We start from the raw sequence: 27296 nt of genomic DNA, 5'->3' as shown, positions 1-27296 counted from the left end.
AACATTAATGTAATAGAATACCTGCTTCTATCAGCAAGGCTACCATCATAAACTGTACAGAGTAATCTCTCACTGTTCATAGTATTTCACAGGAATCACCACAGAGCACAGAAAATATATCCACTGCAGCAATATCCAGCAATATCCAAAGGATAGTCCTTTCTCTTCAACGAATTTAATGCAAAATTAGACAGGGCATTATTTAAAGGTCAGCACTTGAATTTTATTCTGGATCTCAGATCCCAAAAATATGAGGGTAGGATACCAATCTGATTCATATTTTCCATTTTATCTACAAAAAAATGGGAACTCACAAGCACTTAAATCTGGTACTAAGTATATATGGAATGAAGAAATGTTCTCAGGCATGGAGTAGGGTTTCCCCCCCTTATGTTAATGATATGGAAATTAAGTTTTACTTAATGGATTAAGATGTGCAAATTGCAGATGTGCAAATTAAATTGAAGTTTCTAAGCCAAATCCTTAACTGGGGTAACTCAGATGTAGTTCAGACTTAAATAACACCAAATTAACAATATGAAATACCAGGGAGTAAAAACAATCACAGTAAGAAGGAAGAAATTACTTAGCTATGACATTTCCCTGACTAAACAAAATATCAGGCTTCAGTTATTTTAGCAATAGCAAGGCTTCAAGTAGCAGTTAGCAAGACACTTCTGAAAATGACAGCATTTGCTATTCTCCTCCTGTCTGAAAGAGCCTTTTTGTCTTGATGTTTTGTTTCCACTTCTATCACTTCAAACCCCAACCTGAAATATATGTGGTATCTATAAGGTTTCATTTAGACTTCATCAAGGAAAGTTGGATAAAGGCTTTTCTGACCACACTGAGGTTGGAATTCCTTTCTATATTCCTGTCTCCATATTCTAGTACAAGTCTGTGGACACTTCCTGCTTTAAAACTCCTGTTACACGTAACACTGACACTCCCCTTTGTTTCTCACAGATAGCAGCTAACTATATACTCTGAGCCTATTTCAACCCAATGAAAGAGAGGATCGGAAATCTTCATAAAGTCAGCAGAATATTTATTTAGGAACTGGAAAATCCAGATCAAAAGCTTAACTATATTATAAAACTTGGACTTATCAAACCTTTCAGCAAGACAGTATCCTACCAGAAACCACAAGACAAGTTGTTCTCAATCTTCCCTTGTGAACTTCTTCTTTTCATAGAAAAATTAAAAATCATTTGCTCTTAGGTTGAGATGGATCCTTGGAATTCAAAAATTAATTTAAGTCCTTGAGGAAATTAACATTTGTTTCTTAAAAGTAGCAAGAAGCTGGGGAGGGCCATGAGAGATGGGGAGCTCCTCAAAGGCACTAACCTCAGGGCTGCCCCCTCTCGTAGCCTTTCCCCCTTGCCATTTCTGCATGCTGAATTACAAACCCATTTTTAGGTACATATAAGATGCAAGGACTGGGTGACAGAATTCATAGTCTTTTCTCTTCGTTGTGAACTCATCTAGCCCTCTGGGTATGCAAAGTTACGAATTACGTAGGTTAGTACTGCATCAACAGAAGTTCCCTTGAGAAACTACCCTCAATGCCTCAGTCCTGTGTTGCCTGAAGAAGGGCAAGGGCCAGGTTATTCTACATAACAAAGCATAAGAAAAACAGGGGGTTTTTTTTGGCATGTAAATCACCACTCCCTGAGTCAAGAAGCAAATTGTACTCTCTAATTGCAGGTTGTCAGAAACAAGTATGCTTCCCAGTTCAATGTAATGAGGAATGGTAGTGACTAACTGATCTCACATCTAAAAACATTACTTACTGTCCCCTTTTTCTGACTTTGAGAAGACTGAAAAGCTTGTGTCTTAGTAATATGGCACACTTTTTTAGAAGTACATATTTTTCCAGAATATTTCGTGATTAGATTTCAAGACCACCATAAATCTACATTAGAAAATACCTTGGAAAAAAAGCAGAGGTTTGTTTGTACAAAACGCTTTTGAGAAATGTTTAGCAATTATGCAGCAAATTTTTTCAAAGACAAAATCAAATCTAATCTAATCAAAAACAATTCACTGGAATTTCCTGGAGGAAAAGATAGGCAGCTGGTCTACTTACATGATATCTTTACCCTTTCTAGGATTTTCAGAAGTATGGATGTAACGTAGAGATGCTCACACTCCAAAGCCAGAGTGCTTGAAAAAGCCATTTATAACAAAATTTTAATAAGCACACTGATTACTTAGGAACCTAAATTCCCATTTTAAAAGTGAGGTAGGCACTGACAAGCTCAACTGTTCTAAAAATGTAAGTGACTTAACACCATAATTCCTCAATTCTCATGCACATATCCAGTGTGAATTAAGCTTTTTATCTTTTAAGGAACAGAATTATATCAAATGGCAACTACTTTTTTTTTCTACTGTTACTCAAGCAAATAAAGAGACTATGTATACCAGCTACAGACTCTATTTTTATGTCTGAATCCAAAATTATTCCATCTTGAAGTTGGTTAAGGGCAGTTTTTTTCAACCTTCCAATTTGAGAAAGATGTCTTCCATAGCTGTGTGCAGTTTGTAGCAGACTGCTCAAAGAACACCAAAACCAAACTAGAAAATACAAGTGCTTATGGTGGAAATGTTTATATTAAGAAATATTTTTAGGCAAATATTTTAAAGAGTTATTTCCACCAGAAGGGATTACCAAAAAAGAGAGAAGGTGGCAATACATGTGTTTGCACCTCTTGCTAGCTGGGAAACAGAAAGAAAATTTTAGTTTCTTTCTACAGACCTGTTCTAGGTAGTCTGCCAAAATCTTAGCACAAAAGCCGCGTTCCTCTTCTGCCAGCTAAGGGGGCTGCAAGGGAAACAGTGCACCCAAACCCATGTTTCCTTCCCTTACTCTCCTGGGTTATAAAAGGTGCAATTTGCAGCTTCCTCAGCCCCAACATGGAGCTGCCTTTTGGGGATTTGCCTTTCAGTTTTGCTTTTTTCTTGCATCCAGAAATACCTTCAGTGCCTTAATGTGTCAAAAGGATTTTCTATCAACTGAACATTTTTTGAAATTACCCAGACATTTTCTAACATTCAGCAATCTGCTCAGTTTTGGAAATGATTATTTATTTGAGCACAGATTTTCCATTCTTTTAATTTTTGCACAGTGCTTTGCACAATAGGAGCCTAATTATATTAATGGTCCTCTGCCTCTAAAGTCTGTAACTCATTTCAGAGACTTGGGCATCTCCATTTGTGCCAAGTCTCCAAGAACTTATTATTCTAAAAGAAAAAAACCAATACCCTAAAGCACAACATTTAAGGATCTATCAGATCTCTAAGGATCTACTTGAGACAAAGACAGAAATACATTGGCTCACAGAAACCAACCCGGTTCTATGAAATCTCATTTTGTTTCCACAGTATCCAATACCTTGTCTAAAAGTATTGCACTCATCCAACCTACACATACATTTATAACACATACACTGTGACAAACTAATACCAGCATTCTGGTATAGTTATAGAGTCATTAGCAACATTAATTTGGAAGATGGAAATTTAAGATACGATTTTTGCAAACTCACCAAGATCACTCAAAGCACTAAGTTACTTGAGGGGAAAAATCTCCACAGTATGGGAATTTATACTTCTAAATAAATGTTGTTGAAGAATACTCCTGACAGCAAGTGTGGGGGGGAAAAAAACAAAAATGGCTGTCAATAGTGTATTTTAAATCAATGAGCTGTCACAGTATTGGAATTTGATGATGTTTATGCCCTTTCTGACAATTAAGTGCTTGCCTGTGCTTGCTTTCCCTGATGAGAGTCTGTAATCTTTGCTGCTACAATATTTCAGGCTGCTGATGAAACAGCCTGAGGAAGACTGGACATACTTCTTTGAAATACACAGCAGGATTTCTCAAAAATGAACCAACAAAACTTTGAGAGAACTATCCTACAGAACCAAAACCAAGAGAAAACTATGTGTGTTACAAGGGTAAATATAATTTGACATCTGGGAAAGGGTCACATAGGATTAAAATGGAGGGCTAAAAAATAATCAAGTACAGACAAGAGTCCATGCACACATACTGTTCCCTCAACTAAAAGTTTTTGTCCTTTATTATTTTATTCCCCCTAATGTGTATCAATCAAGCTTATACAATGGCAGGACAACTAACCGTGGTTCTTTGCCATGGTCCGTATTAGGAGGCATACATAAATTGATTTGCAGAAAATCACTTGGTGAAAGTGCACATGAAAGTTTTTCTGTCTCAGATGAAAGGCTGAAGGTTGGGGTAACAGAAATTGATGATGATCTTAGACTGGTGATTTCATGGCAAGGAGACAAACAGGAATGTAGAGAAATGGCTGAGTGAACAGGGACATGTATACATGCACAATCCAAGCTATATTAGTGAACTGTCCTTGACTAGGGAAAAAAGAGAAGAGCAATACTGATGTGGCAAGCCGACAGGATGTTGCGGAGAGGGATGCTGACCATAGAAAGAAAGAGAAAGACTTATGTTAGTTAGGCACCTGCATATTAATCTGTAACCAATCATTTGCTATTAAAGGCCGCGTGAACAGTAGCTGTAACCCAACAGTATGGAGCTTGCTTATGCGTGCTTGAGGAATTAGAGTATAACTATGGGTCTGACAATAGAATAAACGGAGTTCCATCATATCTCTATGAGAAGCGTGGTTCATCCCGGCAGATCTCTGGCAATTCAGGAAGTCTTCTGTAACATCATGCTACCAGAAAATTAAGAAATTCTTTCCCACAATGTTTTGCTGATATTTTATTATTGATGAATAACTCTGTAAATACCCTTTGAGCAAAACACAGAGCATTGCACTACAATGCCAGTAATGAAAAGCAATCCCAACTAAAGCTGATTTCATTTATAGGTAACACGGGAAAAAACTGGAGCAGAAACCTAAACCTCTCCTTTGCTATAATGGAATTTTCTTGCCAAGGATAGTGCTCTAGAATTTTTTCCCTCTTTCTGCCTTTGCCACACCTGTAAAGATTTCTGCCAGCATGCAGCAGTCACTACAACCTTGGAAAAGAGATGATGAAAAACCTGCAGTGACAGCAGATAGCTGGAACTAATGATGTAGGCCTGCATTCCTGGCCATAAAGTATTTGAAAAGGAAGCCTTCATATGTTTTACTTATTTTTATATTTACTTAAACAAAAGAAGCTTGAAGTTTCAAGCCTTGTGACCGACATCCCAGAGCTGGATGCAGCACTCCAGATGGGTGTCACATGAGCTGGGCAGATGAGGAGAATCCTCTCCCTCACCCTGCTGCCCACATTGCCTTGGACGCAGCCCAGGTCATGGCTGGCTTTTGGGGCTGCAAGGGCAGATGGGTGGTCATGTCCAGCCTCTCATCCACCAGCCACCCTCAAGTCCCTCTCAGAAGGGCTGTTTATTTTATCACACTAAGCACAAGGCAATCTCACCTCACAGTCAAGGCGCTGGCATTCCCTGGTGCAAGTATAAATAACTGAGGCCACCGGCAGCACTGCTCACAGCTCTCCTGGAAACAGCACCTGCTCCATAAATGACGGTCAGTGTTCACTCCTCAGGTATAACCATCTCCCTTCTCATCTGAGAAATGTGACAAGATTAGAGGGCTTCTATTAGAATTAGAATTACTCATCATCCTTGAGCCGACTCAGGCCTTTAAAATATTTTAAACCAAAAAGAAGTGTTTAGTTTTACCCTGCAAAGGGTATTTAATTAGCAAAAAATTTCTCAGAAACTGTTGCGAAGCACTGGCACAGGCTTCCCAGAGAACCAGCAGAGTCACCAGCCCTGGAGGTATTTACCGGGCTAACGGCTGGACTGGATGCTTTCAGAGGACTTTCCAAGCTGAAAGACTCCGTGGCAGTGGCAGCCCGAGCTGGACGTGTCCCATAGGAACGCCCCCCACCACGGTGTCCCAGGGACCGTGCCCCACAGGAACGCCGCCCTCACGGTAACCCAGGCAGGAGCGTGCCCCACAGGAACAGCCCCCCCACGGTGTCCCAGGCAGGACCGTGCCCCACAGGAACAGCCCCCTCACAGTGTCCCAGGGACGGTGCCCCACAGGAACAGCCCCCTCACAGTGTCCCAGGGACGGTGCCCCACAGGAACAGCCCCCTCACGGTGTCCCAGGGACGGCGCACCGCTCCTGCCGCCTCAGCATGAGGCCTTTCTCACCGCGGAGCGCGGGCTGATGGCGCCCCCTGCCGGCTCGCCCCTCACGGCGGCCCACCCACTGTCAAACAGCAGTAAACTCACCGAGGTGCTTTCGGTGTTTTCGCTTTATATATTGTGCTGGTTTCGGCCGGGATAGACTTAATTTTCTTCCTAGTAGCTGTAGAGGGCTGTGTTTTGGATTCAGTATGAGTCTAATGCTAATAACACACTGATGTTTTGATCGTTGCTGAGTAGGGCCTAATGTAAGTCAAGCACTTCTCAGAGTGTCATCTCTTCACAAGCAGCCAGGAAAGAGCATAGCCAGGACAGCTGACCCCAGCTGGCCAAGGGGATATTTCACACCATGCCCACTATATAAACTGGGGAGTTACTCAGGAGCGGGGCTGATTGTGGTTTGGGGAGGGATTTGGCATTGATAAGCAGGTGGTGAGTAATGCTATTGTGCATCACTTGTTTTTCTTCAATTTTATCTCTCTCTCCCCCATCCCTCTTTTAATCACTATTTTTACTATTATTATACATTTAATTTTACTTTGTTTCAGTTATTAAAGTGAATCGGTTTCACTGGTTTTTTTGCTAATTCTGCTCCTCCCAACGGGGTTGGGGGGAGAAGTGAGTGAGAGCTCTGTCGTACTTTGTTGCCAGCTGGAGTTAAACCACGACATCTACACAGTTTCCTATGTCTGAGCCCACTAGGTGCTTTCCAGTGGCTCCCAGAGCAGCGTGTCCATCACCACGTGCATGACCACAGGTGCCAGTGCCAACCATGACAGTGCTCACCCAGCCATGGGAGGGCTGGGTCAGCACCATGCTCACCCACACTCCTGCAAATGGTGTTTCCTCGCTCGAGTGTTTTGCTTGCGAGGAGAGGGGTTTAAGTAACCACCTTATGCATGACTATGGCCGGGGTGCCTGATGGGGATCCTTGGCAGCCAGCCCAGTCCTACCATCCCAGCCAACAGCAGGGCACTGGGGCAGCCCCAGCCTTGGGCATCAGGCACCTCTGTGGGGATGGGGATGGGCTGAGGCCGGGTTGGGACACAGAATCATAGACTAGCTTGGGTTGGGTGGGACGTTAAAACTCCTCACGCTCCTCTCATTTTAACCTCCTGCCATGGCAGGGACACCTTCCACTAGACCAGGTTGCTCTAAGCCCCATTCAGCCTCACCTTGAGCACTTCCAGGGATGAAGCATCCACAATTCCTCTGGACCTGGACAACCTGTGCCAGTGTTTCATCACCCTCATTGTAAAAAAAATGCACCATTTCTAGGCTGCTCTGGTGCCCAACCAAACCCAAAAATGAGCATCTAGTAATCAGAAGTAATTAGCATTTGTAATCTCATACCCAAATTTATATTGAAAACTTATTTTAGTAGTCACATGTAAAACTGTCAGTTTGTTTCCACCACAGATATAATTAAAAAAAAAAAATTAACAAATAAAAGCAGGATTATAGGGCAAAACTATGCAATTGGGACTTCAGAAATAGCCCCTTAATTAGTTTATTTAGGTTGATATCAAGCACCTAAAAAATAATACAGTAAAACAAATATTTAAGTCACTGGAAGGTTTGAATTTTGGCAGGACTGCTTTCCCTTATTATAAAAAGAGCAGAACAAATTTCCGAAAATGTTTAATGTCAGTACTTGCAGTTCTTCTTTCACAACAGCAGGAGAAAAAAAAAATTGTCTAATGCCCAAAAATGACATCTGTGAAAAAAAATCTGTGCTAACAAGAATTAAAAGAACATCTAGTGTAATTTATTCACAGAAATGCCCTTAATAGACTAAATTTGCATCATAAAATTCTTTTCTACCCACTTTATATAATAAAGAAAATTACATTATTGATACTAGTGTTAAACCAGCTTTGCATAGTATAGTAAATCAGACTCATGCTGTGCTCAGCAGATGGACACATTTCTGCTTCGTGTAGGGACTCTATCAGTTAGCCATCTGAGAACATCTTAGCAGCACATTCATCCTTGCCATCTGATTTTAATTTAAGAGCATCACTATCAGTAGTTAGATTTAAAAGGCTGAGAAAGCAATCAGATCACCAGAACACTCTTTTGTTATACAGCCTATCTCAGATAGCCCTTGCTACAGATTTGAGACTGGTGCAGCAGGCAGAAAGCAACAGAGTGAATTCAAGTAGCAGTCATCTTCCCAGAACAGCATTTGGAATATCACTCGAGAAGGCACATAGTAGAATCAACCAAATTAACATTTTCAGCATTATTGACACTAAAAGATATATTGCTCCCTGTTCAATTTAAAAAGATTCCCTGGGGATATTTTTAAGGGATGCTTACTTTATTGATTGTTATTGAGTAGGACCATTTGACAGCTTGTAGGGAATGTCTCAATAACAAAAGCCTTGATAGAAAGAGATCAAGAAGCCCCTGGTGACTGATCTGGATGGCATCGATTTGATTTTAGCATGATGCATTTAGTTTCCATTGTTAAAAGAATATCGCAGATTAATTTATAGAATGAATAGTAACTGTAGAGCTGTGACAGAACCTAGAGCCCTACACTGCACACAGCTCTCGCTCCAGTAAGCAATTAATTTCAGCAAGATTACTATGTACAGCTGGATTACTCTGAGAAGGAAGCACTAGGGCTGAATCCCACAACTTCTACACTTGATATTCACAGAACCACTCCACTAATATATCACAGTGGCTGTGAGGTGAGGAGAGAAGGAAAGATGAAAAGGAAGATTTCTATCACCTTTAAGCTCATGAATAACCTTCTTCCAGCACAAAGAAACCAGGGAACATTCTTGTATAAGCGGGATGTAGAAACAATAGAAGCATTCTGGCAAATATTCACAGGGTGAATTAGAATCAGGTAGTTATGCAATCTAAGAGGTATTAAACTACAAAACACAAGGCTAGCTAACAAGTAACAAAACACAAGGTTAAGCACTGATAAGACCAAATCTATTTTTTGCTGAGAAAAACAGAGTCTAAGACAATGGAGACAGGAAAGACTGTAAGTTTAATAAATTCACTCAGACTCTAGAGCGTTTCTGTAGCTATGTACAGACATCAGCTTCCTTCAATATGCTGATAAATAGAAATTTTAGAAAAGTAAAAGTGCATCAAGTTTTATGGGATTATATCAGCAGCAGCATTTGCTAATTGCCATAACCCCTAAGTCTCTCATTTTGATGTACTTAGCAGTCAAAAGTTGTATTGCTGCTGACAAAATGGCTTTCCCTTTCCAAAGAAAGTGTTGGTGAATATTCCTGTTACACCAAGAAACAGGTAATGGAGGTACATTATATACTCAGAGGTGCTTGCAGTCATCTTATCTGAAGCTTAAACCAAAAGCTGAAGATTTTTTTTAAAGGCCTTAAATATGTCCTAAATAAAAGTCTCAAAAAGAGTTATTTGAATTTCAAATGAAACTCTCTCTGCTGGCAGGGTAGCAGCTATACATACTCTAGACTGAGAACTGCACTAAGATACTTTTCTACTATGGTTCCAAAAATTCCCTGTTCTCATGTGTTTATTTTCCTATCCCTAGTTCCCTGACAAACATAGAGTTGTGGCAAACTCGTTGATCATCTCTACTATTCCAACCTGCAACCACTGAGAACCTAATATATTACTATATGAAGGAAGCAAAGAGTTTTTATTCAGTCTGTAAGCATTTCAGGGCATATAAAATCTGAACTGTTGAATCCTAGCTGTGTCTTATGTGAATTGATCATTAACCCCACATCTGTGCTACATACTGGTCTCTGGCAAAAAAGTATGCCAGGCAAATATTCACATTATACAAACCAAAGGAAGGCTGAAATCTCTTTCTCCAAGCACACAAAGGCTATTCAGCAGGAATAGCATTTGTCTCACTGTTTTTTGACTCATCCACACTTTGCTGTGTACAGCTAGTGTAATTATACTTAACCCTCTCTGTGTTACATATGCTAATGTAATTTTCTGTAGTGTGCTGTAGTCATCCATAATTCACTCCTGCCATTCTAACAGAAACCTTTATGCCTGTGGGGCTGAAGAACACAGTTGGTTTTCCAATATACCAGATGGATGCCCAAACCGGTGGATTAGAGTCACTTTCCTTAATCTTTACTCTGTTGTCAACAAGTCTATAGAACAAAACATGTTTAATAGCAAGAGATTCCATGGGGTAGGAGATATTCTCAAGCAATAGCTCTAACTCATCATTTCTGCCGATCTGGCATTTCTCTGTTGCCAGGTTAATATCCTTGCTTTACATAATTAACCTTGTGCCAATTCTCTCTTGTTTTGGTCAGAATAAAAGCAATCGTTTTTATAGAACAAAAAAGTCTCAAGATCAGCAAACTTCTTACTAAAAGAATCAACTTCAAATGATTGACATCAGCTCTTGAAAATACAGTTGGGCTCCCAGTTTGAATGATATGTCTGTTATTCCAGGTCTGAATCCAAAAAAGCCAGTGACTGTGAATGTCTAAATGGTGGATAAAACACACACAAAAAATATTACTGGGTGTTCCCCAAATAAGAGCTTTGTGCATCTTTCTAATTCGTCTGTGTCCAGGAGGAGCAATTCAAGGGAGCTCCATGAGGTACTGCTGTGCAACTCCATCCCTTCCACACTGCTGTGTGCTGGCAGAGCCAGAAACGAAGCACAAATACTTCTTGGAAAGCATTTAACAATGGAGGAAAGGAAGAACACACTTCTTCACATCAAATCAAATCAAAATACCATGTTCCAGACCCTATCTACAGATGACTGAACCTAGCAAATTGGATGATCATGGGTATCATATAGCAACAAGTGTCCTGCAGCCAAGGAGCAGCACCTAAGATGAGCATCAATGAAAGAATGATTGATTGCAAGCAAAGAAGGAAGAAATTACATAGGACAGCATCTTTTTCTGGGGACAGTATTCTGCTTTGTGCTTTTTAAACCCAAGACAAAACCTCTGAGAACGTCAGAAGCTAATTTAAAAGAAATGAAAATGATTTCTAACTTGTCATATCAAACCCTTACAGAAAAGCATCTCTGTTCATTGTGTAATGCCTGTAATGCCTAAAGATCTTCTCAATTATATTTGTTTTCCAGTTGATTCTCCTCATCTAAGAAAGAAGTGCATTGCTATCTAAAAAAAAATGCTTCTGACAAGTGTTTTATCTTTTTCAGTGGCATTATAATAGTAACAAAAAAATCTTGAGCCATTAACTTCAGTGCAAATTTTGTCTGAAAAAGGGCAAACTGAACATTTTAGGATTAGGACCATAGAATTTACACCACCATTAGATTCAAATGGATAAATATTTTTTCCCTCTGATTGATATCGTAATACTTCCAAAGGGACCATGCTGGGACCAAAGGATGACAGGATCAGCAACAACCCACAGCAGTCTGATGCTGAAACGTTTTATATATTCAACTGTCAAATTTCAAATACTTACAGACAAAGAGACAGGGGTGCATTCAAAGGTGATATAAAATACTTCCTGATCTCCAGGAGAAAACGCTGGACACTGGGACACTGCTGTGACAGCATCTATCCACTGAACCATCAATCTCAGTTTCAGAAAGCAGGAAATCTAGTTTTGCTAGTATGGAAAAGGGAGAATATGTGGCTCTGCAGGAAAAACAGAAGGCCAGAAGCAAGAAAAACCCTTTACTGTTACCATGCCCTCATCTCTTTCTTAAGGGAAAAGCACTGGAATTCCAAGAGGAAAATATATTCCAAGCTGGCTGGGAAGAGAATGATAAATAAACATAAGGGTAGGAGGGAAGGCCCATTAGGGGAGGAATGGAAGGAAGGGTGATATCAGGATCCAGTGGAAAGGGAAGGGATCTGGAGGCACGTAAGAAGAGCTAGGCAGCACCAGTGGGATGAGAAGAGAGAACAGAGGTGAAGAAGGCTCTGGGAAGTCAAGTTACATACCAGAGGAATTCTTGGTAAAAATAAGTTTGTGAGTCACTGACATAAAACACTGTACATGATATGGTAGCAAACCTACATGAATTATTATTCAGATTACAGATAATTTAACTCTATGTAGATGTCTGAGACTGTAACAGAAAATGAACAAAATAACAGCTGTAAAGTGTGAAGGAAAGTAGAGAGAGAACTTGTTTTCCTCAGATCATATTTTTACATACAGAAAGGAAAACATCTTCATTCTGAAATATTAGGAAAAACAACTAATAAAAAAAAGTCTCAATTAAAGGAAACTTTTAGATAATGTCTTGTTCTGTGGTCTGTCTTTCCCATCACTTTTCCTTGTTCCAACTACACTTTCAACACCTAAACATGTATTTTAGACATATACGGTAACAAACCCTAGCTATTAAGTGTGCCCATCACATCTAAGAATCACTACCCTGCCAGCTCTGTTATCTAAGTCTCATTCAGGCTCTGTACTGGAAGATATTTTTATATAAGCCTCTTGCCATCAGAACAAAAGTCTTACTTCTGGTCATGTTGACAACACAGCAGGACAGCTGGAAGGTAGTCTAGAAGCAAAGGTGCTAAAGACCGAGGCTGACTAGACCACATCAAGGCAGTGCCTTTTGAATTCACAAGAGTGAAAAATCAGAAAAGAATTAGCAGGAGAATATGTTAGGTTTTTGTATCTGGGTGACATTAAATTGTACATGAGGTAGTTCAGGTTTTAGAATAAGAAGGTACAAATGTAGGTAGGAAAGAAAAACTAAGTTAAGGTCAGGTTACTCTAACAGGAGTTAAATACATCACTATTATGGACTGTAACATTAAGGCAATTGTGATCCCCTTCCTCTTCATGGTTCCTGCTGGTTATGTTACATTTTGAAATAGCAAAACAAGGCCCCAGCCAAGCCATTTGTTTGGATTTGGCTCAGATACATCTACACCCTGCTGAACCAACTTATTTCACTGGCAAATTTATAACATCTTGAAATGTATCACTGGAAATAATTTGTTGCACAAAGCTAAGCTCACTTGGCCAAGTTCACAACATGGCATAAAATTGAGGACAGTCTCTGCACATTTTTCATACAGCTCACCCCAGACCCTATTTCCTGACATAGTCCTTGCCTGCTAGATAAGCAACTGCTGACGTGTATAGTGTAAAAACACAGAGCAATATTCCTGTTGTTAATAATTTTATCATTGAAGCTTGAATTGATAGATTATCACTGGACTGTTTCAATCAAATTAATTATGAGTATTGACAAGGGGAACTGTTCGGGAAGAGTAGTTGATGACAATGCTTATCCTATCACTGTCTGGGCCTGGTTTTTTATCTGTTTTAAAACCAGTCAGTGTTAGGAATCCACACAGGTAAAGTTTCAAATCCAGCTGCTCACACAGCATGCAGTCATGGTCACTGCACTTGATGCACCACATTATCACAGTGAGGAACATAATTGTGTGTCAAGAGTTTCTTGTGAGAGAAAAGCAATAGAAAGAATTACAAAATTCCAAGCTCTAAAAACAATGAATGACACCAACAAGAAAAAAATTAAGTGGAAAAATACAGGAGACGTGTTTCTCAAAATGTAAAAAAAGTGCCCATGAAGCAGCATAGGACACTGACCATGCTTCAGGAAAGGACTGTATTAAAGTTGCTGGTCTTTGGAGGAGGAAGCTCTCTTGTATGATTTAGTAAGATGTACCGCAGTAAAACAATACTAATAGTCAATTCTCCACTGTCTGAGAAGGCTGCTAAAAGGATCAGTGTTAAGAAAGATTGATTAAAGCATGTGCTGCAACTGCTGTTGACTCTGAAAACATATGCAGTTGCACCGTATTAGAGAATATGAGCCCCAATCTAGCAGCAAAGCAGGATCTTGAAAATTAATTCAGAACAAAGATTATCAGATATCTGTAAAAAGCATTACAGCAGAAGAAGAATAAAAGATTTTGAATGTAAGTTCTGGGGCATGCAGATAGAAAAACAATGATGGACTCACAGACCATTAACATTTATTAAAGGCTGTAGTATGGAGATACTAAAACACAGTCAGAAATATTATTTTAAAATAACATGGATGTTCATAAATACAAGGTAAAGAGAAATGCTCTGCATGTTTCAGCTTTCATTTGAGCATGACAGGAAATGAGTGGGGAGGATATCAATTTTACAAACAGAAATGGAGGGATGACGCTTAAGAACTTCATTACTTTGTGAAAGTACAAAGGAAATGAAGAAACAAAGGCACAGTTAGGCAGGCCAAGGCAAAGTTAGCTGACTCAGATGGTGCCTCGCTTGCTCATGACTGATAACAGCAGCTATTACTGACAGTTCTAAAAAATGTCATTCCATTTTAGTTCTCAATGTGTCAGACTCAGGAAAATTAAATCACATCAGAAGCCACAGACTTATTACTGAAAGGTCAATTTTTATGAAACTTTTCCTCAAAAGTTTTAGCGAAGAGATTAAATAAGCCAACTCCATTAACTTGAGTCAGACAAGTTTTAGGGGAACATCAGGCAAAAATGGGCTAAGAGCTAGTGTACTTAGAGACACAAAGAGACCTAGGGCTTTGCTTCTATTTCCAAAGATTGCTTGGAAATCAAAATGTAAATTGCTTTGAATATTCATCTAATTCAAGACTTTTATCAAAACACGCAGATGTGCTTTGAACTGAAAAATGAAGTAGCATCATTTTACTTAATTAATGTAGAAATGACTCAGGAAAGCTGGTGTTATCCCTCCTATGTAATGTCACATTGACTCCCCTAATGCACCCTTTGGAACAGATGGGGCAGGGGATGAGCAAATTCAGAGCCAGAATCAGCCCACTACAAGAGCAAATCTTGATGCTGTAGCTTCTTCAGTAACCCACGGAAAAGCATGAAGGAAAATATGATCACTGACTCCTTGTGCAATTGACCGGTTTTAAAAGCCTGGCCAAAAAGTGCTGTCTGTTTTATACTAGCTCATTTCTTGATCCATGCACAGTTGTAAATTGTGGAGCCCAGACTATGTCTCTGAGAAACTAAGAACCATGAGAAAACTGAGGTTTGATACAAGAAAATGAAAGGTTATTCTAGACTTAAAGGCCTAGCTTGGGAAAAAGCCCGACAGGAGTTCTTGAAAAACAGACCTACTATCATACTTGCAGTACCACAGTTTGCGTACCAGATTACACAAATATCACTTTCTCTCCTTTACAATACATTGGGCTATTAACAAGTACCTGTCTGTTCATCTTTTATGTTTGAAGATAAGGATAAGCCCAGTAATCTCAAGCATTTGACAGGTATACCAATATTTTACACTATTATTACACTACTATTTTAGTAGACTGACTTACCTGAAGATATAACCCAAAGGAAACGATCCAAAAGTATAGGATAAGTAATTAATTCAACAATCACAAAAAATCTTTAACAGTTAACACAGTAAGACTCAAGGATTTCAGAATTTCAGAAATGATACAATTAGTAACTACCATAGTATATTTTTGCCTCTTTTCAGATTTGAACTGGTATGAAACAGTAGAACTTTTAAAATGAAAGAAACAAAAAATGACAAATGAGACTCTTCCTCATTTATTATGCACTTGAATGGATATCCAAGAAGGAATAGTTAGAAGGCCCAACTAGTTTTTCTTCTGCTAAACAATATAATTTACAATTCATAAGAACTCATGAATTAATTATGGAAAGTTGCAATGATTTCAAGAAAAGAGATTTGACTTTTATTAGAGATACATAGCTCGTGTAATGTATTCAGCCAATTGGCAGGAAAGGAGAATTAAGATTCTGAGAGGTAGCCACTGAAAAAATGTTCAAATGGAAAATTGGCTCCACAGATATTACAGAATTATGTGCTGGCCTATTTGTGTTACACTTTGGCTTTCCTACCTGAAGTCAGAGGTAAATAGCAAAAAAAGAAACTTTATTGATGGCACTGGTAGGCCTCTTTGAAAGGAGATTAATCACCTTGCATTTTGAGGGCTTTTAGGTATTTCCCTGAAATTTCAAATATATTTCCCAGCCAATAGCCATTTTAATTTAATATTACATTTTTCTTATTTATTGCTTCTATTCTTTTTCACTCTGTGCCTCACAGACTCTTTTCTGTCTAGAATGTGTACATAAATTATAAGATTATATTGATATCATCCTACTATTCATACTTCTGATCTTAAAGTACTGATTTTTAGATAATTTTTTTTTAATTTGTCACCTTACCTTTTGCTTGATACTTACAATTCTGTTTGATGTGGCTGAGGGTGCTTGTGTGTTTCACGGCTCCTGCTGCTCCTGGATGCTTATCATGTTTGCAGAGCTCACACAACTGATCTGTATGCCCAGGCTGAGCTGTGTACGGGATGGATAGGCCAGCTGGAGCAGCCCTGACAACTCTGCATAATGGTCCCCCTGGGTGGGGAAATAAGTGCTGCATTACTCAGACAGGATCTGGGATAGGGATCAGCTATGGCTAGGGACTGGGGAAAGGCTGGAAACTATACAGTAACGGTACCTCACACAGTTGCGTGGAGAAATTGTGAAAACAAGAAGGAAACTGAAGGGCTGCAGCAACCAAGACCTGCCACTCCCCAGTTTTATTAGAACTAGAAACAAGACTGTATTGAGTAGACTGGATCAAGGCTGACATCACCCACTATTTAATTTACCTTCTATGCTGCCTTCCAGCATACTTCAGCGTTTCGACATCCACTGGGGTACAGGCCAGCACAGGCCAGACAACAGCCCCTTGAAGCACACAGCTGTGTTGTGAGATGGTATCAGCCAGTGCACAGCCCCAGGAAGCTGGGAAAACCTGTGTGTTTGGGTAGGGCTGGTTATTGCGGAAACGTCTTAGTCACATTCCTTTTTCCCTATGACCATCCCACAGGCTTCCCTGAGACAGATAGCCCTACACACCTTCATCTTGCTTGCTCTTAGGAATGCTATTTTTCTCCTTGTATCTAATCACCATAGAAAATTGCACTTTTTTTTTCTGGCCCATCTATCTCCACTAATTTCTCATTAGAAGTGTTACCTGTAAACCTATGCCTAGACCACTGTAAGATAGAGGCCTTTACAGTTTAATCTCTCTGCTTTTGCATGGGACAAGGAGAACGGGACTGATGGAAAAAAAGGTCAAAATTGGAAGCTGCATGAGGCTGTAAAGAATGAAAACCTTCAGTCAAGGCATTGGAGTTAAGCTGCAGAGTCTACTCAAGAAGATGAGCTGAAAAGAGATATATGTAGCTTGATAATTTGATATCCAAGAAGCCAACATGGAAAGGATTTTTCCTTCATTTAAGTTGTTTATAGGAGTGCTATATATGTGCACTGCAATGAATGGAAGCTTTGAAAACCACATATAGGTCTAACAAATATACAGAATTTAACAGTCATTTATAACAGCAAATGTGAAATATTTTCTTAATGCTCATATTAAAACAATTGCTGTAACTGTCATCTCCTCATGGAGAATGTTATAAACAGCAGAGAAGAACATGGTCACTCAATACTGCCCTTGTGAATAGACAATCATTTGTACTATTATTTCTATTATTATCACCAGTCTGCCAGCTACATAAGTTGTGCTTGAAAACAGTAAATAGTAACTTACTAATATGCATACTGAGGGCTTTACCTTTTTATAGAATTTTTTACAAAAAAGCTGATCTCTTGATATCATTCAATACACTTTGTAATAAAATACGTAATCAAGGACAGTTTAAAATGAGCATTTATGAGATATGTACAAGTCATTAAAAGCTGTGTACAAGAAATTATGGTTAACAAAAATTTACTTGTGATGACAGAATCTTTGTGTGTATCTCATGCAACTGCAGGTTTTTCGTTCTCTTGTACTTTTATGGAATCTTTATCACTCAGTTCTGCATTACTGTCTAAGGTGATTACTGCACACTGAACTGAACTGATTTTATTAATATTTTTGCTACAGCTGCTGAGCTCCCTGCATCATTTCAGTGCTCTGGCTTTCACACATCGGCCTCCTTTACTCACTCTACAATCCTCTGTGTTAAAAAAATAACGTAATTTGACTTTATTTTATCTATTTATCACGCTGGGATAACCAACAGACAACAGATTAAAACGAAAATGAAGCATGAGATGCCAGCATCCCTATTGTCACAGGAGAAAAGACTATCACCACCAGAGGGCAATAAACCCTGAGAAAGCAAATTGACTATAAAAGGACAAGTGAAAATATTGATGATTTCACCAGAAGGACACAGGAATTTATTAAGATGATGCAATTTCTTAACATTGTCATTTAAGTGCCAGAACTGATGCAGTGGCCTTTTCCTAACCCCACCCGATTCGGTAACCTGTTCTGTGAGTTTACCTATCAGTGCACAGCCCATTAAAATTAAACGCTGAACTTCACTCATGTAGTTTAGGAGTAGTATAGCAAAATCAATGGAACTATGTCCATGGCGACATGACGAGAGCAAAGTATCAAGCCTCACACTTTGTTAGTGAACAGATTTTGTACATATTCAACCATCCTTAAGAATCTCTCTACCAGCAAGAAACAGATTATTTCTCTCCACTCCCCAAAACACATAAAAGTATTTTTTTCTTGTAGGATTACTTTTTTTTTTTTTTTTTTTGGGGGGGGGGGTGGGAAGGGGCACGACGGGGGGTTTGGTTTTTGTTTTGGGGGGGTTGGTTTGGTTTGGGGGTTGTTGGGTTTTTTTTGGTGGGGTCTTTTGGGAGGGCTGTTTGGTTTGGTTTGGGTGGTTTTTTTTTTTGGGGGGGGGGGTGGTTTCTTTGAATTATCGCTTTAAGAAGGCTTTGATGGCGGCTGTAAACCACGCTATCCAGTTAAGGGAATGTAACTGCGAGATTAAGAACTAAAATGCCTGTCTGTTCCCGAAAGGGGATCCAGGCTGCTGTTAAGGTTTCCTTGATGTCCAGCAGCTCCCTCCGAGCCGCTGCTGCTCACGCAGAGGGCACACAGCGGTCCCTGCGTCTCCGCCTTTGCTCGCCCCGCGGTCAGCACGGCTGGGACGCGGCTCGGCTGAGCTGGGACCACGCCCGTGCGCTTTCCTTGGCCTGGGGACAGTGCAAACCGAGTACTTGAGTTTAGTTCTGCTATTGTCAATATGTAGTAACTGGCCAAGAAAAACACGTATCTGTAAAGTCATCTGTTTGTTTAGACAGCATAGGTGCTTATGGCTGTCTGCACTGCATTCCGCAATTTCAGCTGACTGAAACGTGAAGACATAGAAAAAAATGTAGTGACTAATGATGAACTTTTGCATGCTTAGTTAAACTTTTTACTTCCTTTAAGAAGTGCTGGCACTCTGCCGCCTCTCAGCACAGTTCTTTATGACACTCCCTTTCCGTTTCCTGATGGCTATTTAGGGCTGTGCGGTAGCAGGCACAAAGGATCAGCTGTCTCTCAATACACAAATTCACATGCCCATCAGCAAGCCTTGCTGTATTTCTGAGCCCCTGACCATGGTGTTCAAGCAGCCAGGTTTCCCTGAGGAACCGTGTGTAATGGGAAGAAAGAGTCAGATCTCAAACAGCCACTGAGTAATGTGCAGGAAGAGTTTGTGGAGCAGAGACTGAAACACTGACAAGCTGCCATCTCCATTGGGCTTTCTCTTCCGACAGTGGCTATTACATTCTTTTCTTTGCAGCAGCAACCTCCACAGGTGAGCACACAGTACCTCATCCATCCCTGTCTCCTGCCAAGTTGGCTGCTCCCTCCCCACACCTACAGCAGCCCACTGCCTGGTGTGGCAGCCTGACATCAGGAGAGGCTGATCCCCTTCACTCACAGTAGTTGTCCTGTGCTCTCCCACTTTAACTGATGTTATTGCCTAGATGTGTTTGTTTTGCACGGCCTGGCTTTTTGGTAGGGGAGGGGGGCCACAGAGGTGGCTGCTGGAAGCTTACACCACGTCCAGCAAAACCAATCCCTGATGGCTCTGAAGATAGACATGCCGCTGGCCAAGGCTGGCCCAATTAGAGATGATGGTAATGCCTCTGTGATAACATTTTTAAGAAAAAAAAATTGAAACAAAGTGGGGGCACAGTTTGAATTAGATAAAGAGAAGGGGAGGATGTGAGAACATGTGAGGGAAACTACATGGAGACACCAAGGTCAGTGGAGAAGGAGGGGGAAGAGGTGCTCCAGGCACCAGAGCTGAGATTCCTCTGCAGGCTGTGGTCAGGACCATGGTGAAGCAGCCGTGCCCCTGCAGCCCATGGGCATCCACGCAGGATGCAGAGATCCACCTGCAGCCCGTGGGGGAGGTGCCCACGCCTGAGCAGGTGGATGCCTGGAGGAGGCTGTGATCCAGTGGGAGACCTGGTGGAGAGAGAGGGCCCCTGCTCCCAGGCTGGAGCAGCCTGTCCTTGGAGCACTGCACCCCGTGGAAGAGTGACCCACACCACAGCAGTTTTGGGAGGACTGTGTGCCCCTGGGAGGGACTCACATTGCAGCAGTTTTGGCAGGACTGCTGCTCGTGAGATTGGAGCCACACTGGAGAAGTTCACAGAGAACTGTCTCCTGTGGGAAGGGACCCCACGGTCTCACAGGGGAAGGACTTCTCTCCCTGAGCAGTGGAAGATCTCAGGTGACGAACTGACCAAAACCCCCATTCCCTGTCTCCTGCGCTGTCAGTGGGAAGGAGGGAGGGGTTTGGGGTAAAAAAAAGGCGGTTTTAAGGGCGTATTTTACTTCTCATTATCCTCATCTGATTTTGTTAGCAATAAATTCACTTTATACTTCTAAGTTGAGCCTGTTTTGCCCTTTGAGTGCTTTCTCCCATTCCTTATCTCAATTCATGAAGCCTTAATTAAATTTTTTTCTCTCCTTTGCCCAGCTGTGGCAGGGGAGGGTGAGCAAGCGACTTTCGTGGGTGCCTGTCATTTGGCCAGTGTTAAACCATGATAATTTTTTGTGAGAGGTACCAGGAGCAATGTCTGCATTCTGCATGAAAAAACTGTCGTGGTTTGACAAGGACAGGCTGCTCCAGCTTGGAAGCAGGGGCCCTCTCTCTCCACCAGGTCTCCCACTGGATCACAGCCTCCTCCAGGCATCCACCCGCTCCAGCATGGGCACCTCCCCCACGGGCTGTGGGTGGATCTCTGCATCCTGCTCGGATGCCCATGGGCTGCAGGGGCACGGCTGCTTCACCATGGTCCTGACCACAACCTGCAGAGGAATCTCAGCTCTGGTGCCTGGAGCACCTCTTCCCCCTCCTTCTCCACTGACCTTGGTGTCTCCGTTGTTGTTTTCCCTCACATGTTCTCACCTCCTTCCCTTCTCTGGCTAGGAGAAAAACTGTGCCCCACTTTGTTTTGATTTCTTCTTAAATCTGTCATCACAGAGGCATTACCATCCTCTCTAATTGGGCCAGCCTTGGCCAGTGGCGTGTCCATCTTCAGAGGCAGCAGAGACTGGCTCTGCTGGACATGGTGGAAGCTTCCAGCAGCTTCTCACAGAAGCCACCTCTGTGGCCCCCCTGCTATCAAAAAACAGGCCGTGCAAAACAAGCACACTAGGATATAGAAACTGTGCGCCCTGTGCATTAAAAAAAATCCACACCACAACCCCCGAAACACAACAACAAAAAACCCAGTAAAAAACTGCAAAACAAACAAAAAATATACCCACAGACAAACAAAAAAATCCCACCAAACCCCAAAAATAAGTGAATGGCAGTTTGGGCTATTATAATGATAGATTTGGGTACCTAACTTCCATCTAAGTCCCACTTTACCTTTCTAAGCCTTTTCGGTATCAGGCCTTACAGGTGCCCAAATGATTAATCTCTTTCCAAATTATATTATTACTTATATTCTAAAGAGCTAATTGACAGGGAAACAAATAAGTTAGCTCTTCAACTAGAAATCCTCAACAGCCTTTAACTGGTTGACAAAGCACACTCCTGAAAATATCAGAGGCAGCAACATTAGTTTCTGGGATGCACATGTGCTGAAATCTCACAACAAACACATCCATGGGGTTGTTCAGCTATCAGTGGAAAAAGAGCAGGCTGAGAAGGCTGGGAAGGAGACACACCACTTCCCTCTTTGCTCATGTCTCTGTTTCAAACTTATGTTTCAGTATTTCTGACTTGTATTCACAGTGTGATTTCAAAACTTACTAAATCTCTGAATATATATGTAAAACTTGTTAAAGACCTTCTGAGACTCCAACATGGATATATGACATACATAGCAGAGGGAATCCTGAAAGCATAAGTTATTTGAACAACTTACAGGTAGGTCCACAAGTGGTAAATGCAAAAGCTGTATATATCAGATTCTTTCCTAGAGGACTGATTGTGGTGATGTGATGTTTTTATTGTATTTTGTATGTTCTTTGTACCCTAATGGTTCGTCCCTACCTTCCCCACTACTACTCCCTACTACTCCCAGTTGGTCTGCCCCAGATCCAAGCTGTTCCCCCGGTGCTTCCAATATGGTTATCCCCTCCCCTTGTTCTGGCACCTTCCCTATCAATCACCCAAACCCCTCCCGGAGTTCTGGACTGTTCTGTGTCTGTCACCCAAGCCCTCCCTAATTACCCCTATATGGTCCCCGTCAGTCCCCTGAAACCCTGCCCCCTCGGGTACCTCCTCTCTTGGAAATCCCCTAAACCTGGACGCCCCATTGGGGCATGTGACCATCTTCCCCTCCACCCCTCGAGACTATTGGTCCGGTATGAATGTCTATCCCGGTCCATATCCCTCCCCCAAAGACCCCTATTGGTCCCCTGTCAGGCCATCCCCACTGTAACACCTCCCTTTATAAGTTGTTGCACAGACCAGATCTGTGCTTGTGCTCCTTGCGGTTCGTTGAGGCAGTAGATCTGAAACTATATCCAAAGGCAAGCCTATCCGCAACTTTTTATCCTCTTCCTCGTCGGGGCTGCTGACAGCCACAGCACCTGGGGCTTCAGCTCCCCTGGGCAGAGCTTAACTCCAGAGGAGCAGCTTTAAAGCCTCGAGCCTTCGGCTGCTTCCCACTCCTGCTGCACACCGCAGGTGCTGGCCGGGCTGAAGAGAGCGGTCACTGCGACAACTGATAAAGAATGAAATTTTTTTTTAGAGCATCTAGCTGATAGACACAAAAGCTCAATTTTCCACATGATTTAAGACTCAGCTTATATTTTCAAAGATGCTCCCATGCCAAAAGTTTTAGACAACCCTCTAAATGGAATTTTAAAAGTTGGCATCCCATGTTGTATGTTAGAATTTTTTTTTAACAGCCTTGGGGTATTTACCTGAGACAACAATAGGCACTGAGATGTCTTTGAAATCTTGTTCTCCAATCCCACCAGTTTTCTGTGTTTAATATTTTTTTTTAAATATGAAGGCCTAAAAATTATGCCTTGGAAAAGGCCAATCAATGGAAAGGAAGACTTTATAAGGGCTCCAAACTACCTGCTGTCCTTCAGCACAAAGGATTACTCTTGGCCGCTGAATATGCTAAGTGTATTCATTGCTAGCAATTTTGGTGATGCTTGCTACCTTTACCCACAGCCTTCTAGGTATTTTATTATTTTTTGGTTTATGTATGCACTGTGTTAGAAATAGTGTTTGAACTCCAAAAGCAAAAATATTACAGTGTACCTGGCTACTGTATTAATATTTTAGGAATTAAATGGTCCTACCATTGCGTGGTTCCCCATCTCTTCCTTTATTTTGGTCTTACCTGTAGCTTGCAGTGATTTGTGGAACCGAAAATCCCAAAAAAACTCAAACCCACAAAATGATAATTTGGTTTAATAGGTTGACATAAGTCATGCATCACCTTATCAGCATTCCTTATTCAGAGTGAAACTGGAAGGTGGGAGGGAAAAAAGGTGTGTACCCTTGGAAAGAAGTGTGGTCCTAGATCACTTGGGCAAACTGTGAAACCACCGAGTTAAGACAATGGCTGGTTTGACTCTGGATATGCAAGAAAATTCAATGCTGGTGTTGCACAGACCTCCTGTGCGCCGCCACAGATCCCTCATTGTGGAAGAGCATCCTTCTGTCCCATCCCTACCACAGGCCACTGTGTAATTTGCACAAAGCCTCGACACACTATCAGCCTGTTCAATTACAGGGGTCAGTAAAATCTCCTTTGGCGTTCTGGCTGGGGTAGTTACACAGCTTTAGGTATGGTTGGGTTCACTGCTGGGTGGAGCTGGGAAGCACGAGCGTATAATTAGGAGGAAAACTGAGCAATGACCATGGCAGTTCTTGCTGTTTCTGGCTCTTGTTGAATAGCAACTCTAATTGCATCTTCTGTGGGCATAAAAGCATTTATCCAAGATATGTACTGCTAGGAGGAAATTAAAGGCTTAGACATACAGCTCTTAAACGGAGCCTTGTGACCTGATGCACTGTATGCAGTCACAAGCTGTTTCAGGGCACCTTTTGGTGCGCCAAACCCAACTTCTTTGTTTCCACCATCCTGCATTGGGACATTAAAACCCCAACTAAACATTTTAGGCTTTGGAAAGCAACCAGACACATTTTTAGGTCTTGCTTCTGACTAAAAATACACTTCTTGAAGCAGTTAGGCTGCACAAATAAAGGCTTAGTTCTGTGTATAGATCCGAAAACAAGCACAGCAACTCAACTGACTGACTTGATTAACTTTTTATTAAGAATTCCATGAATTTTTATTGGTCATGAAAGTGGTGTTGTGTTACAGTTGCCCAAGTAACAAAACTCCCTGTCAGTTTGGTGCATAAAATGATTACTCAGGTAGCAAAAGATGAATATACAAAAAGTTAATTTGAAACTATGACTGAGTTTATATTAAGAAACAAAAAAAAATATTAAATACATGCGCTGAACAAAGATTGTTGGAAACTGTCTCAGATGATTGAAGGAAGTGATGAGAAGCTACGGCTGTTAGAGGCATGGCAATGGTAGCAGCTCCAGGAGTAGGGACAGCAGCTGTGCATGGAGCCTCACGAGTTAAGAGTTAAATTTCTTCATTACAGCTTTTATGGGGCTAAGTTTTGGGTTTGTGATAAGAACAGTGTTGATAACAGAGGGCTGGTTTAGATATTGCTGAGCAAGCAATGCTTGGGCAGCGTCCAGGTCCGTTCTGCTCCTGTGGGTGCACAAGCAGCTCGGGAGGGGACACAGTCGGCACAGCTGAGCCCACATCACGCATGTCATGGACCCTGCTCTCAGGCACACTGCGTAATTTCTGGGGTCGTCCCGAATAGGACCAGCCCATCCCTCGATCTCCTGCTCTTCCCCCCGCGGGCACGGCCCCGCTTGGGCCCCGAGGACCGCGCCCGCTCGGGGGCTGCTCCCGCGGCTCCCCCGCCCCGGTGCGCGGTGCCGCTCCGCCTCCGCGGGCAGTGCGCATGCATGAGGCGGCTGCCCAGCCCGTGAGTCACGGCTCCGCTGCACAGCCGCTCCCCAGCAGCAGCGGAAAGGCGGCCACCATGAACCGCTTGGGGAAGAAAGCAAATGAGACGCTCATCGAGATGGCTCTGTCGGCGGACGGTAGGAGAGGGCGGAAAAGGGGGATCGCGGCTCTGTTCCGCCTCTGCCCCCCGGGGTGCGGTAGCGCTTCCTGCCCAGCGGTGACTCGGGGCCCATGGAAGCGGCGCGGGTGGGAGGCAGCGGAGGCGAGCGTGGTGTGGGGCATTGGGGAGCTCTGGTTCCTCCCCAGGGTCTGCAGGCCGGCGTCTGTGAGATGGGGCTGATCGCGGATGAATCCTGACCCCTCCTGCATCGAGCTTTTAATTCTTCGGCTTCCACTTGAGAGCAAAACCACTTTTCCATGAGCATGATCAAACTATGATTAGATCTGTATAATCCCCAAATAAACCTTGAAAATGAAGCTTCTAACATCAGCACCCTGCCAAGAGCAAAAGCTAGAGAACCCGCTTGATTTTTATCTTAAAAGACACAGCAGGTACAGATGTCCCTCTGCCGCACAGCAAACTTTCAGCCTCCGCCGAAGCACCAGCTGGGGTCGGGCGCTGCCTTCCAGCAGCTGAGGCTGCCCTTACAAGAAGGCTCAGAGCAGACCGGGTCACCTCACTTCGGAAGGTGTGAGCACCCTTCTTCCCCCTCGCTCTCTACCAGATGCGCTGGTACCCTTCAGCTTTGGATAGACCCTGCGGCAGGGGATGTGTGGCCAGTGGATTCGTGTCAGGGCCTTGCTTTTTTGCTATAGCGAGGTTACTGTTTCCATTTCGTGTCAGTATGGTATGTCATTATTTATAATAAATGTGATCATATTAGGATTTTGTAAAATAACATGACACAAGTGTGTGTTTATCAGCACCTCACCTGGCAACGTGAATCAACAGTCAGATGTAAGAGAGCATGTTGATATTTTCAGAATGAAACTGTATAGATTTTTTTTTTTTAAAAAAAAAGGAGAATGCTGACCTAGAAAAAGATCTCTTTTTTTGGAAATAATGCTTTGCCATCAGTCCTAGACGTGAAAATCTTAAAGCAGGAAAGAAGCACAAAGTCCTTTTGTTGGCTTCTCAGGTTATATGTTCCCCCTCACAGCTTGACTACACTGTGTTTTTTAGAAAAACATATATAATGCCATTTAAAACACCATGGGCACTAGTGGCAAATCATGATTTTCAAAATATTTGGCAGTCTTGTTTCAGAGAGGTATGATGGCACTATTGACTGTGAAACTACCCAAAATGAGCTCTTTATAGTGACAGCAAGGAGGGGTGTCCGGCTGTGGGGAGGCAGGCATCCACAGCAAGTGTCAGACAAAGGTTTGCCCTCTCTGGGAAGGCCTGGTAGAGCTGGCAGGCTTCTTAGGAACTGGAGCAGATGGATATTACAGCCGCTTGGCCAGCGATCCTATTCCAAAGGGGATGTGAGAGACCTGAGTCATCGCCCATCCCAGTGCCTGGGAGCAATGAAAAGTGTTTGGACTGAGCTGCTCTCTCCATGGGTTGTTCTTCTGAAGTACCTTGACACTAAAAAATATTTACAGAACACACAAAGTATTCCCATTTAGGGAATGATTCTATGAAGTCAGATTTGTAAACTTCATTCCACAGTATTCAGTTTTCCCGTGAGCCTTGTGGTTTTTTAATAGTCATAAATAGTGAATATAAGGAAATTTGAGGAGTTCCAGTGTCCAAGGATGGTTAACGAGGATTTGCTGTACAGTAGCATGTAACTCTCCATACGAAATCATGTTCTAGT

The 27296-nt window shown here is 42.0% G+C and overlaps 1 protein-coding gene and 1 long non-coding RNA gene across 2 annotated transcripts in view; one reads left to right on the top strand and one right to left on the bottom strand.

Annotated features, from left to right (window-relative positions):
* The window catches only part of LOC116446038, a 52552-nt gene extending 36030 nt beyond the window's left edge, over positions 1–16522 (bottom strand). Inside the window, exons 1-2 of the long non-coding RNA XR_004241002.1 lie at positions 16354–16522; positions 5437–5584 (exon numbers count right to left, since the gene is read on the bottom strand). This is a non-coding gene — a long non-coding RNA (uncharacterized LOC116446038). The remainder of the gene's footprint in view (positions 1–5436; positions 5585–16353) is intronic.
* Positions 16523–25449: 8927 nt separating this feature from the next.
* Positions 25450–27296, top strand: part of ANO5 (anoctamin 5) — a 55723-nt gene continuing 53876 nt past the window's right edge. The window contains 1 exon segment of the mRNA XM_032111407.1: positions 25450–25610. Coding sequence (XP_031967298.1) covers positions 25469–25610 — 142 coding nt within the window. The 5' untranslated portion in view covers positions 25450–25468.

Source organism: Corvus moneduloides, chromosome 6 (assembly GCF_009650955.1).
Source record: "Corvus moneduloides isolate bCorMon1 chromosome 6, bCorMon1.pri, whole genome shotgun sequence".
In the NCBI taxonomy this organism is placed as follows: domain Eukaryota; kingdom Metazoa; phylum Chordata; class Aves; order Passeriformes; family Corvidae; genus Corvus; species Corvus moneduloides.
This window is presented reverse-complemented; position numbering and strand designations above follow the sequence as displayed.